Source organism: Thunnus maccoyii, chromosome 5 (assembly GCF_910596095.1).
Source record: "Thunnus maccoyii chromosome 5, fThuMac1.1, whole genome shotgun sequence".
Lineage (NCBI taxonomy): Eukaryota > Metazoa > Chordata > Actinopteri > Scombriformes > Scombridae > Thunnus > Thunnus maccoyii.
Window position 1 is genome coordinate 8,219,830 of NC_056537.1, and position 13,773 is coordinate 8,233,602.

General features: G+C 40.0%; 1 protein-coding gene across 2 annotated transcripts; it reads left to right on the top strand.

The window, feature by feature from the left end:
• Nucleotides 1-35: 35 nt before the first annotated feature.
• On the top strand, nucleotides 36-9,173 carry api5 (apoptosis inhibitor 5). Of its 2 annotated transcripts, none has more exons than XM_042411793.1 (14): nucleotides 36-337; nucleotides 1,641-1,802; nucleotides 2,105-2,198; nucleotides 2,452-2,517; nucleotides 3,118-3,269; nucleotides 3,674-3,880; nucleotides 4,134-4,238; nucleotides 5,163-5,252; nucleotides 5,974-6,155; nucleotides 6,281-6,374; nucleotides 6,508-6,564; nucleotides 6,885-6,964; nucleotides 7,123-7,265; nucleotides 8,947-9,173. In XM_042411793.1, exons 1-14 carry the CDS (start codon nucleotides 266-268, stop codon nucleotides 9,024-9,026), a joined length of 1,584 nt encoding a protein of 527 aa, XP_042267727.1. In that variant the 5' UTR covers nucleotides 36-265; the 3' UTR covers nucleotides 9,027-9,173. The 2 variants fall into 2 exon arrangements, with proteins under 2 accessions (XP_042267727.1, XP_042267728.1); XM_042411794.1 differs by having other exon boundaries at nucleotides 7,123-7,229.
• The last annotated feature ends 4,600 nt before the right edge of the window (nucleotides 9,174-13,773 follow it).

The window sequence follows — 13,773 nt, forward strand, 5'->3', positions numbered from 1 at the left end:
GTTTAACCTGCGCATGCGCAGCACTCATTGTTCCGTAGCCATTTAGCCAGCACGCTAGAGAGGATTGCGGGAAGACGGACAGTGAGGGGTTCATTCACAGGCTTCTCGACGTTTCTTCTCCCCGTTCCTTTTTTCCGCACAATATATTTATCGATAATACGGCGTTGTTTAGTGCTACGGTCGTTTGAAACGGAGCAAAAGCGACCCGAGAGGGGATTTGTTGTGCGGTTTTATCGGCGGTCTCATCTGAACGGCAGGCACGCTGATGGCGGTCACTATCGAGGATCTCTACCGCAGCTACGGGGTCCTTGCTGATGCTAAGGACAACCTCAGCCAGGTAAATAAAGGCCAGCGTGTTCATTTTAAAACTTTATTGATGAACTGAGAGCTCTCTAGCTTAGTCAAAGTATCTTGCTTTACCGCCACTGTTGTTGATAACTGTGGACTTACGTAATATTGTTGTGAGCGTGCTAAGCTAGCGGTAATTTAGCTTCGACATATCCACTCTCGTTAGGCGGCACTAACGTGACCCCGAGATTCACCTCTTTACAACCAAAGAGTGCACAGAGAGAGGACAAACCCCCCCTCTACACGTATAACAAAAACGTGTAAATATACTACAGCTACTCGATTGCATTTTCCTGTCTGGTAAACTCCACATCCCCAGTTTATAATGCAGCCTTCCTGTTATAAATTTGTTGTCGTCTCCAATTCAAAGTTCGTGTAACCTTGATGGCATCACACACGTGTTATTTTCTCAAACTTTGGTAATGTTCATTCAGAGCCACAGAGCATATTTTTAAAACCGGTTATACGTCTGCATCAGTGCGTCCCCAGTCATGCCTTCCTGTAGTAAGAAGACATACAGGGGTTTCCATACAACCAGATGAACTGGTAATACCCGGATACAATAGCCGTGGACCCAAGTCACACACACCATTAAAGGACGGGTTCACGATTTTGCAAGTCTGTCTTAAAACAATAATCAGGCACTTACGTGAACTTTGAAATAGGTTTTTCTTGCTGTAATCATTCCTCCTGTTCATATTGACCATTAGCACGTCATAATGTACTTACAATATAAGTGATGGGGGACAAAATCCACAGTCCTTTATTTAAAAGTTTATCTGCAGCTAATGTGAAGCTTCAGTCGTCCAAATGTGTCAGATTAAGTAGATATCTTTCAACGTTACAGTCTTAAGTCGTTTTCATTACATCCTCTGCAGCTCAACAGGGAAACACTGTCCGAGGAAACACAAATATCAGCTTCATAAGCGTCAGTTAAACATTTAAATGCATTTTTGTACAAATGACTGTGTGGACACACTGTGGATTTTGGCCCCCCATCACTTACATTGAATTCACATTTGAGGTGGACTTTTTAATAGCTAGTATGAACATGAGGAATAATTACAGTGAGGAAAACATCTTTCAGTGTTCATGAGAGCACCTAACTGTTGTTTGAAGACATCTTGAAAAATTGTGAACCTGTCTTTTGAAAAGGCTCACCTGTATGCACCACTGTGCCAGTGAAAGCAACATGGCAGTTAGCTTTTGATCAGAGTTATTTTAAAACTGGAACCCATGCCACATAATGTTGTGAGTGAATGTTTGTTGATATGTTTTCTCTGATTCTGCAGCACAAAGATGCCTACCAAGTAATCCTGGATGGCGTGAAGGGTGGCCCGAAGGAGAAACGGCTGGCGGCACAGTTTATTCCCAAGTTCTTCAGCAGCTTCCCAGAATTGGCAGATGCAGCCATTAACGCCCAGCTTGATCTCTGTGAAGATGATGACGTGTCTGTGAGTATTAACGGACCTAAATAAAAAAAAAAAATTGCAGGTTCTCTGTCTTCCTGTATTGATATGTGGTTTACTGCCTTGACTGTATGGATCCCCAATAGTCATGTTTATTTAGAAATTTTAGCTCCGTATAGCAGTGTAAAACATACGAAAGCGGTCGAAGACGTTGCGTTTCTGCATGTTTATGTTCTGCTCGTTCAAGGAGTGTTAGATACACTGCTTGTACTGTCAACCCGCCGGCTGATTTTTGTTATGCTTTTAGATAACAAGCATTGATGTTATGTATACTTGTCTTTGTCCAGATTCGACGACATGCCATCAAGGAGCTCCCGCGGTTTGCAACTGGGGAGAACATCGTCAGGGTTGCAGATATTCTCACCCAGCTCCTCCAGACAGGTATTAAATGCCCCAAAATGAACACTGAAGAGACTTTCATGTCCTTTTTGGAGAATGTATTTATTGTATTGGGAAAAAACCCATCGACATGGGTGGTTTATACTATAAATATAATCATGTTGTTTATGTCAGTCATGGCTATGATTTGTTGTGAATATTTAAATGTATTTCCAGTCAGAACATCACCATGGTTATCTTCTAATATTGTCTTTAGTGTTGCCTACTGAAGAGTCTATTTTGTTTTTGCTTTCAGATGACACGGCAGAGTTCAACCAAGTGAATGCAGCACTTATCTCTATCTTCAAGATAGATGCTAAAGGTAAGTGTTGCTTTTCTCACCTGTTTAGCAAAATGTTTTTTTTATTCTTATCACTTAATCAGCCCAGTTTAGAAGCGTGCTGGAGAAGATCACTTTAAAAGGTCTTTCTTACTCTTCTACTCTGTCATACTAATCCCAAAGCCAGATTCCTTTCCGTCTCTCAGACACTTTGTTGTAACCTGTGTTTTGTCAAGGGCTGTTGTCATTTGTAATGTGAAACAAAGGATGTAGTTGGGCCTGATTTTTATTTTTTTTTTTCTTTCTTTTAAGTAACTGTCAGCATTGTTTTATACGTAAACCTTTGTGAATCATCATCATTCATCCGGAGGAACCAGTAGATCTGAAGGAGATTATTGCATTTTGGAAATAACCTCATAATATTTAGGACTGTGTGTGTCTAGAATATTTTGTAGTCCTGTATGTTTTTTTTTTGGGTTTTACTACCTACTGAAACTGATGTTTGGATTGTACTATTCTGTAAACATTAATCAGTCAATTTATTGTTACATCCTGAGTTCATATCGGCGTTGTCATCCTGTTGGCTCTGTAATAATTTACTTGCGTTGATTCACTCCCCTCTACCTCTGTTTTGTTGTCCAGGTACTCTCGGAGGCCTCTTCTCTCAGATCTTGCAGGGAGAAGACATCGTGCGGGAAAGGGCCATCAAGTTTCTGTCAACCAAACTGAAGACCTTGACAGAAGATGTTATGACCAAGGAGGTGGAGGAGTACGTCTTTGCAGAGACAAAGAAGGTTAGCATATAGTGTAGACTTGATTAGTGGTCTTTGATCATTAACGAATAACCTTTTCAGTCTCAGGCTGAATGTAACAACAGTAATTTACATTTACAACGACATCACACCACCTGATGACCCAGAAACAGGATGTGTCTGTCTGATATGTTTTTTGTTGACTTTTCCAGCTACTGTGGAAGAGTCTTAATAGTCTTTCGATGCTCTCTAAAACTTGCATTTGATTGTTAAATTAGTGGAACTGTCTGGTGAATTTACATCTGCATCAATCACTGTGTCCTTGTATAATAGAGACCTGATTTTAAAGACCTAAATTTTAACTACACTGTGGTTAACCTGTGTATAAACTGAGAAAAACACATGTAGATTAAGAGCTTTTGTTCGATTCCTCACAACCTCCTCAGGTGCTGGAGGATGTGACTGGAGAGGAGTTTGTGCTGCTGATGCGTGTCGTGTCAGGCCTGCGGGTGCTGCAGACAGTGAACGGGCGGCAACAGCTGGTTGAGCTGGTGGTGGAGCAGGCATTCCTGGAGCAGGCCCTCAACCCAGCTGACCCTGACACTGTAGACCGCCTACTTCAGTGCACGCGCCAGGCCCTGCCCCTTTTCTCTGTAAGTAGAGCAAACACACCTTCACCAATCACATAATGTTTTAACAAATAACAGAAGTTGCTGTCATGCTACTCTTTTGCTAAGTTCAATTTTTGCATCCCTATTTTTAATTTGTTTTAGTAAGTTGAAGTGCAAAAATGTTTTTGTAATGACAATTTAATGTTTATATGTATTCATCTTCTAGGCATATTTATTACGAGTACTCATGATTTACTATAATTCGAGTGTGAATTAATCATTTTTTGTCTTGTAGAAAAATGTCCATTCCACACGTTTTGTCACCTACTTCTGTGAACACGTCCTGCCCAACCTCAGCACCTTGGCGAGTCCTGTGGCTGAGCTGGACATTCAGTTGGAGGTATGTCAGAGTTTGTTTTTTTGTTTGTTTGTTTTTAAGTTTGAGAGTATTTTTTTTTGCATGTTTGCTTTTATAGTAGTAGTGGAAAATGTTGAGACAGGTATGATGGAGGCTGCTTTCCCTTGATCAAACAGTTGTGCCAGTATGTGTACAAAGATAACACTTACGCCAGTAAAAGACAGTAGAGGGTTAATCAGTAATACAATAGTTTGGTTATCTGTGTGCCGTTAGGTCCGGTTTTATTTTTTGGAACTTGGAGACGTTGAGACATCATTATCTCCAAGCTAGGTGCAACTGATAAAATTTTAGGGAAGTCTGAAACAAACAATTGCTAATTCCACAGCGCTTTGTGTCGTCAGTATTTTTGCACTGTCAGAAGTTAAGAGTCGTCATTGGGACACTTTATGTTGTGGGATATTTGAAGTCTAACCTGGAAGCAGTGGTGAACATGTCTAAAGGGATTTATTAAATGTATTAAATGACCTAAATGCTAGTTAATAACCTTTATGACCTCTATCTACCTCTTGGGCAGGTTGTAACTGTCTTTCTTTAAAAAAAGCAACAAGCTAACAGTCCAGGATCATTATTGCTGTTTACAAACCAGTTTGACCATTAGACAAAAAGACTAGCTTCTTGCCCTGGATTTATTCAGTTATCCTGAATCAGCACTTTATCCCTGAGAGGCCTGATGAATATGGCCACCGGTGTGAGGTCGATACTTCTAATGTCTGACATTTGGTGAGCGGTTGTAGTAGTAAACAAAGTCAGCGTGGCAGCCACCTGTCAGAGATGTCAGCCAACTGCATGTTGTTAATGGGTCATTAGTCTGCACCACGCAACACTGTTGCTCATTAGCAATGCACATTACACTGTGTGGAGGAGATCTGCTAAGCTGTGTGTGTATTTTTGTGTGTGTGTGTGTAGGTGCTGAAGCTGCTGGCTGAGATGAGTCCGTTCTGTGGAGACATGGATAAGCTGGAGGCCAACCTCAACATGCTGTTTACCAAGCTGCTGGTGAGAACAGGCTGTCCTCTTACACTCGGACAAGAAGGAACAAGAATGGAAACGCACATAAAATAAAAATACACATTGGCAGTTTTCCTTGTTTCACATTCATAGAACTACGCAAATGCTTCCTGGATTGTGATCGGTCAGGTTTCTGCTTGTGGCCGGTCTCCAACAGCAGAAACCTTTCACTTTCACTTTCATCCTGCTTCATTCAGTCACTTATGGTGGCCCATTACACCTGAATATTCAGCTTTATGGCAGTCTTCTCTGGCTGTTTATTATCATGCATTTGGTTGTGTGTTCATGTATGTGTACACAGCTGATCTCACAACCTACTGGACCCATCAGCTTTATATTTTTTGTGCACATTTATGACTCTATACTCAAGAACCTCTCATGGTTGTGGTGATTGACAATTTTTGAAAAAACAGTTTTTTACGTCATTGACTGCTGATTCCTCACTCCTCCCGGCCAGTAGGGGCTGCAAGTGATCACACCTGCTGGATATCTGTACTCTACTTAGTTCACTCTTCTAGTTTAATTATAGAAAAGTTCCTTTGTCCCTTTTTGTTTTGGGAATGCCAGAGCAATCTTCATAACAAATTCTTTATTAAATTTTTGTAGATTAAAGTTGTCACTGTCAACTCCTCTGATCAGAGGTGTTTGATATTAAAGGAAGGTAATAAAAAGGTTTCAAATATAAATGTTCTTATATTTTTTTCTGTAGGAGTTCATGCCTTTGCCTCCAGAAGAGGTGGAGAACGGAGAGAACTCAGCGAGCGAGGAGCCCAAACTGCAGTTCAGCTACGTGGAGTGTCTCCTCTTCGGCTTCCACCAGCTGGGCAAGAAGCTGCCAGACTTCCTCCTCGACAAAGTGGACGCCGAGCGCCTCAAAGACTTCAAGATCAGGTGCGGGAGTGGCACACAGAAAGACTTCCAGAGTACAGTTAGCGCAATGTATAGAAAAGCTCTCGTCATTTGATCTAAAAGCGCCACTTTTCACATGGAATTGAATGTCCTTTGTGTTTCAACAGGTTACAATATTTTGCCAGAGGCCTGCAGGTTTACATCAGACAGCTGCGAGTAGCACTGCAAGGCAAGACGGGAGACGCTCTGAAGACAGATGAGGTAACGATTCCCCGTCACCTCGCTTTGAGAGTTCAGCTGAAGTAGAAACTTCATTAGTCATCGCATACAGTCAACAAAAAAATGCAAATGTTGTTTCATGTGCTCACACAGTTCCTCTTTTGTGTGTAATCAGAACAAGATCAAAGTGGTGGCCCTCAAGATCACAAACAATATCAATGTCCTCATCAAGGTATGGCGTAATAAGAGCTGTGCAGGAAATATCTAATACTTTTTATCAAAACTACTGCAGAAGTTGTTTGTGTTTTGGCTTAATTCTGTTGTATGTTTAAGGCTGCATTTTGTGGTGACAGTGTATTGAACTGCATCATATATTGAAAGGTTTTTTATTTATTTATTACTGAAGGATTGTTGTATTGGATTGCATTACACTGCACAAGGGTTTTATTTTTCTGGTCGCTTGTATAAAAGGATAACAGATTGTTGGTTGTGCATTATAAATTATAGCTTTTTGAGATTCTTTTTTTTTCTTAAACTTAATTTTCTGTCCAGGATCTGTTCCACAACCCTCCATCATTCAAGAGCACAGTCACTCTGTCCTGGAAACCCGTCCAGAAGGCAGAGGCAGTAGCGTAAGTTTTTCTCCCGCTTCCCCAACAACATCGTCTCTATGCAGACGGGATAGAGACACCTTTTTGATTTAACGGTCAGAAGCCGTACATGCAGCAGCCGAGTGTCCTCATTATTGCATTTGGTCATCATCTACTTTTTTTTTTTTTCTTGTTTGTAGCCCTAAGCGTCCTTCAACTGAGGAGATGGGCGCCGGCGCCGGCACAAAAAAACAGATTTCTCCGCAGCCCCGGAGGGACGCGCGGCAAATCTACAATCCTCCCAGCGGCAAGTACAGCGCCTCCATTGGCAATTTTAACTATGGTGAGGAGCACTTGGTGGCACCCTTTTTATTTATTTATTAATTTATTTTATTTTTTTGCAAACACTGTAGTTCATCACACTCATCTTTGTTTTGTTTGATACTTCACTTTGGCCTATTTGACTCATCATTGATTTAGCTAATACAGCCACATTTCTAATCACGTCTGTGTACGCAAGACACGTTTAGACAAAATTAATGTTTTATCTAGTTTATTTCACAATACCACAAATGGATAAAATCACATGAGCATGTTTTGTTTTGAAGAGGGAGCATAAGACACTTTGCTAAGGATTCTGCAACAGAGGGTTGAACTGCAGCAGTACCAGAGTAGTCTCAGGCTAAAAAAAAGAAAATAAATAAACCAGCCAAGATGGACTTCGATTGGACATTGAAATAATGACTTTAGTTGATTTCTAATATTTAAAATATAATAATAAAATATTAAGATGAACTATTAATTGATCTCCCAGGGGAAAATATTACTAATGTAGGTCATAAACTGAAGTGTATTATCAATTGTCATCCATGCATTATAATTAAGGTGCAGTGTGAAGGATTTAGTGGCATCTAGTGGTGAGGTTGCAGATTGCAAACAAATGAACACACCTGCCCTCAACCTCCCCTATACAAGCGTGGCGTTTTAAAGGTTAATTGTTGCATCTCTATTGTTGACAGAAATTTCTGGATAAATCCTCATTGGCTATGAAACTTATTAAAGGCGAGTTTTAAATACTCGCTTTCTGCAGGCTTGAACAATGGCTCTGAAAAGTCTGTTGCTTGTCCTTCAGTGGACGACAGCAGCTGGTGCTCAGCTTGGATTTACAGCAGTTAAATACCTGTGATAACTCAGTCACTGCAAAAAAAAAAAAGCATCAAACTTCTTAAAATAGACCTGCAGTGTAAATCACTTCTCCGTTGTTGATCCTGATGATTCAAATGATTACAACAATTGACTATAATCATAACTTCTCCAATAAATTGCTGAATATGTTACTTCCAGCGGAGCTTTAGAGCTATGAGGAGGTGATTGTAGGACACAAAAATAGTTTATTTAGCAATTTAGAGGAGAACGTAGCCTACAGGGGGTTATTTCTACTCCATTAATAACACATAGTGTCCTGTTTGACTGGTCTACCTACTGTCTTTATATCATATAAAACATTTTTGACTGCTGTTTGAAGTTGCATTGTTGGAAATCCAGACAGATTTGTAGATGTATTAATCATCTGAAAGTCTGCATTACAAAAATAAAGAACAGGAAATACAAATAACAGCTGATACAGAGTAACTTAATGCAATTTTTCTCACTTTTAAAAGAAGAAAAGCAAAAAAAACAGATGTTAAAAGGGGGAATATAGATGAGAAATCAGCCAATATTGTCTCACAGATGCTGTATTGTTGTATATGTTGGCCAGAAAGTAACCAGACATTGTAGCACAGAAATGCCAAATGCATGTTTGAGGCTTTTTACAAACAGTGTTGTCATTACATCGTTTGTCCACCAGAGAGCCCTGACTGACTTTTCAACCTTAAACTTAGTGCATATTCTTTAATAAGCAAATGAAAACATTAGTTATCAAAAGTGTTTGCTGTAAGTTAACTCTCAAACATTCAATATTGGTCAGTCTAGACTTGTATGTCCAAACTAAACTGTTTCTGTCGTCCACTTTGTGACTCCAGAGCAGCGCGGCGGCTTCAGGGGAGGCCGGGGACGAGGTTTCGGAGCCAGAGGCAACAGGAGCCGAGGCCGAATCTACTGAGACACACACACACACACATGCACTCAGTACATATTTGTCATTGAACTGCATCACATCAGGATCTTTGCCGTGCCCGGACGGACTACTTACCACCTGCTCTTTTTTTTTTTTTTTTTTTTTAAAACTGGTTTCCACGTCTTTTTCACTTTCAAACTCACACGTCCAGATTTTTTCTTTTTTTTTTTTCTTTTTTTTTTTGAAGGATGAGGGGGGGGGGGGGGGGGGGGGGGGGTTGTTTGGTTTCCTGTCTTCAAAACATCAGACAATGGGCTCAGACTTTTCTACCTGCCATTTCAACATTTAATCCCTGTATCCCTCTTGGCCAAGGCAATAGTTCAAGTAAATCTAAATGTTTGTTTTTTTCCCCTTAATTTTTTAAAATATTCTGTGTATTTTTGTGGAACAAAAGACTGCCAAGTTGTAACTGATAAATATTTTTGTCAGATTGTTGTAGGAAAAAAAAAAAAGATAACGATCCTCTTGTTTTGCAACATGTTGATGAATGCATTTCTTTCTACCTTTTTATTTAATCTTGTTTTCTTTTTTTATTAGAGCTTGAGTTGAATTGGCTGACTATTGCTCCTTTGTATGAATCAATGATGTTGTTTAATTGGATTTTTATCATAAACTTGTACGGAAGTATGAACTTTTGTCATGTCGATGTAGAGTTTTTCAGCAGTTAAAGCTGCAAAAGTTGATCTGCGATTAAGACAAAGATGCAACTCTGCACCACTCTTCTGTTTCCAATTTCCTTTTTTCTCTCTATGCAAAACTTGCTTCGCATGTTTACAACCTTTTCCCAAACTTTCCTTCCTCTGCTCCCTCCCGTTCTTACTTCTCTCCCTCCGTTCACACCCACCCATTCATCCTTTTCCATACTCCCTCCCTGCTTCCCCTCTGTTCTCTATTTGTCTACAGTATATATCTGTACTAAAGCAGAGTGTAGAGAGGGTAAATTTAGCTCACGATCATTTAGAATACACATATACAAATGTGTCTTCTCAGCTGTCTATATGACTGCATCAACCCTCCTCCTCTTCTCCCCCTCAGTCCAGTGTGTGTGTGTGTGTGTGTGTGTGTGTGTGTGTGTGTGTTGAGTTGCTGGGGGTGGGTGTGTCTGCTTTGAAGTAGAAAACAGTAGCATGGGGCTCTCAATAATTGAAGGGGCTATAAATAGTTGCTGCCATGTTTAGAACACACTTTATTTTACACAACCCGGTGGAGGCTCTGCTGGCTTTGTTCACGTTCAGTCATGCACGCGTTTTCCTACACAAACACCTTTTTTTTATGCTATGATACCTGTAAGAACCTTCCGTTGACTACATTCATTCAATACAAGTTAATTTTTTACCAAAAAAAAACCCAAACCTTCCTTAGATTGAACTTTAAACTTGTATCAGAGTCTGAAATAGACCTGATGGGTTTTATGTTATCAAAATCAACCATAAACTTCTCCTTCACTATAAACTCATCCAGTTGTTAACTGATTTATTATAACATCAAACTTGTTATTTAAACCTCAAACTAACCAAACTCTTGTCTCTCATCTCCAATTTAAGAAGCCAAATTGCTTTTCATTAATCCACTGCTAATTACTAATCATGTAGTCAACTAACTGAAAGTTTCTTCATTTTAAGTTTAAAAAGAGATTTTTTTTTAGTAGTTCAGTTTGTTTTCTGTACTTTGGATGTGAGAGATTTCAGTTTTTCCCTTAATTTACCAAATCACAACTCAAATATTACCTCTGACTCTAATCCATCCATACCTGCCTGAATCCAAGTTTAACACAGGCTTTCATGTAATTCTTAAGTACCATGTGTTGTTTTTCCTTAAACCTAACTTAGTCTAACTGTACTAGTAGCTCTAAAACCCGAGTCTTAATCTAATCCTGATGGGTTTTATGTCACCAAAAGCAAACATAAATTTCCCCTTTACTTATAAACTGACCAGTTTTGCATCCAGTTGCTCTTTACCTCAAACTAACTGAACTCTTACCTCTCATCTTCAACTACAGAAGCCAAATTGCTTTTCATTAACCTATTATTAATCACTAATCATTTAGTGACTTTCCTGAAGCCACATCCTAACTGTTGGGTGTTTTTTTTTTTCTTCAGTTAATGTCTGTTTCTGGTTCTTAATCTCTAATTCGATGTGACAGATTTCAGTTTTTCCCCTTTAACTACCAATAACTAATTTCATCTAATCCATCCAGTCCATTAATACCTGGCTGAATCCACATTTAACCCACGATTTTGTGTAATTCTGTTTGTTTTTCTTTAACCCTAACAAAAACTAAAGTCTAAATCTAGTTCTAAACTCAAATCTTAATCTAATCCTAAATTGTATGCAAGATGGAAAAGTAAGGACCATGTTCACATGCAATTCTAAAGGTTTAAAACTGGTTCTCATAAGGATAGAAGGAAGACACACACACACACACACACACACTGAGCTCTCAGTGGGTGCTACAGGTCTGCATGTGAAGACACGTGTGTGCTGGTGTGTGTAGGTGGATGCTCTGGAGGAGGAGGGGCGCTCAAACTCTAAAATTTTTCTGAATCGACTGTTGCAGCGCTTCACAGCTTTACAGCGATGCAACTCTTAATGATTTTAAGCCGGGGGGGGGGGAATAAAAAAATAAAACCCCAAAGCTCTAAACCATTCATTGAGAGGTTGCTCTTAATGAAATCCCTTAAGTGCAGAATGAAGCGAGGATCGTGGTGTGTTTGTTTGGGTGGGTGATGCCTCAGTGTCTATAACACTGGAGCTACCATCGTGCAGAAACCCTTTTATTTAAATACGTGTATGATAGAAAACACAAAATAAGCAGCTGAATGAGCCGAATTAACGTGTGAAATTTGTGATGTAGTGGCAAAACGGCTCATTTTATCGTTTTACATGCAGAATTAAGTTAACCCTTGTTTATCTGCCTTACAGATGTATAAACATCAATTGGAAAAAAATGGGTATTTACATACAAACACAAGACCGATTCTTAATATAAAGATGAGCTAAAATGATATATTTTTTAATTTGCATGTCATTTCTTTACAATTTTGAATACTACAGCTCCCAAATTGTAGAAAAGTAAAGGTGAAGATGAGAGGAGTCCATCCAGAGTCTCCCCTCTAGAGGGCGATCCAGACCAGGGTTTTCCTCCCAAAGCAACCAGATCTATTTTTATCCCCACTGAACGAGTCACTTAAAGCTTTCATGATGTCTTTTTGTCTCTCTTTGTATTTCTGCTCGGGTTAAGGCGCATGGAGGAACACTGCGATCCGAGGATGCAGAGAAGAGGGAAATGAAGAAGAAGAAGGGGAGGGGGGATCTCTTAAATTATATCCACATCCTCTTCATGATCCAAGCCTGAAAATATTGAGTCATTAAGAGCCTGGTGTATTTGTCAATTCTTGGTCGAATATTATGCTGAATCAGTGCTGAAATGAACTAAGTTTGGAGGGGGAAGCATCCCAAACCTCGCAGTAATTGCTGTGTTTGTGTGTGATGATCATCCATATCTGTGACACAGTTCCTTGGTCTTTATATTGCATGAAATCCACTTCTCTTGCAGATTTTTCTAATTTCTTTTTTAATGTGATATTTTGCAGCCTGGTGGTGCGTTTTTTGTTTTTTTGCATGGATACTGTACATCTTTTGGCACAAATATCATGGTGCGTTTAAGGTGTACGTTTAAATTCTTATTTCAGAACAGTAGGGGGCGGTAAGCAACCGAGATAAACCCTCTCCTCATTGATCGTGACCAGGTATTTCCCAAACCAGCCCGCCAGCCAGTCAGCCAGCCAGTCAGCCAGCCAATGCCTGGCACACGCACACACACACATACACACAAACGGCGGAGCTGAAAATAATCAAGTGGTGGAGGAGGAGTGGGCGGCAGCAGCGGGAGAGGAAGCGAAGACGACCCTCAGAGAGAGAAAGAGAGAAGGAAGGAGCGACTGTACAAGTCCATGTGAAAGTAGAAGTGAAGGTAAATCAATAGTCCTGAAGCACTTGGTGGAACTCGATGGGTTTCCTCACTTTATTACCAACCTTGGGAAAGGGGGGGGGGGGTGTTGGTGGTGATAGGAGGACTCCATACTGTACCCCCCAGCAGACTTGAGGCAAAATCTACACTTTTGCATGAATGGGTGCTTGTTTAGTGCACAATTGCTGCAGTTCACAGGTTCAAAATGTTGGTTTTAGGTTGTGTTGCTCACATTTTGTAGTTCAGTGGTTTCAGAAATGATCTTTATGTTGTTATATGAGGCTAGACTACAGTGTAATTGTGGATTGGTTCACCTGTTGTGTAGATCTACTCCAGTTGTTGTTCTGTGTTGCGTTCATGGCTGCTATTTTGCTGGAAAAAACAACCACTCCCTGCAGTATTAATCCAAGATTGGTGTCCTGAAAAGGTTCATGCGACTTTGGCTAACATGGAAATTGAACAGTTCCCATTCTTGGTTGTTTTTAATTGCAATTGCTTGTTTTCATGTGGTCCACGTTAGAGCTGCAGCCTCTAACATCCAGTTATATTGCAGCAAACATATCATGAGCTCCTGTCCATCCAACACAATACTTGATTTTATACCATATAACTCATAGCTCTGATAACAAAAATAAACTTTCCAGCTTCAGTGCCCCATTTTGAATGTGTTCACTGGAAATTCTCAGGGAAATTTAGTTTTCTGATAGAACCTGAATAGAGCTTTAGGTTTTGGGAGCAATTAATGAATACCTGCAGTTGTGG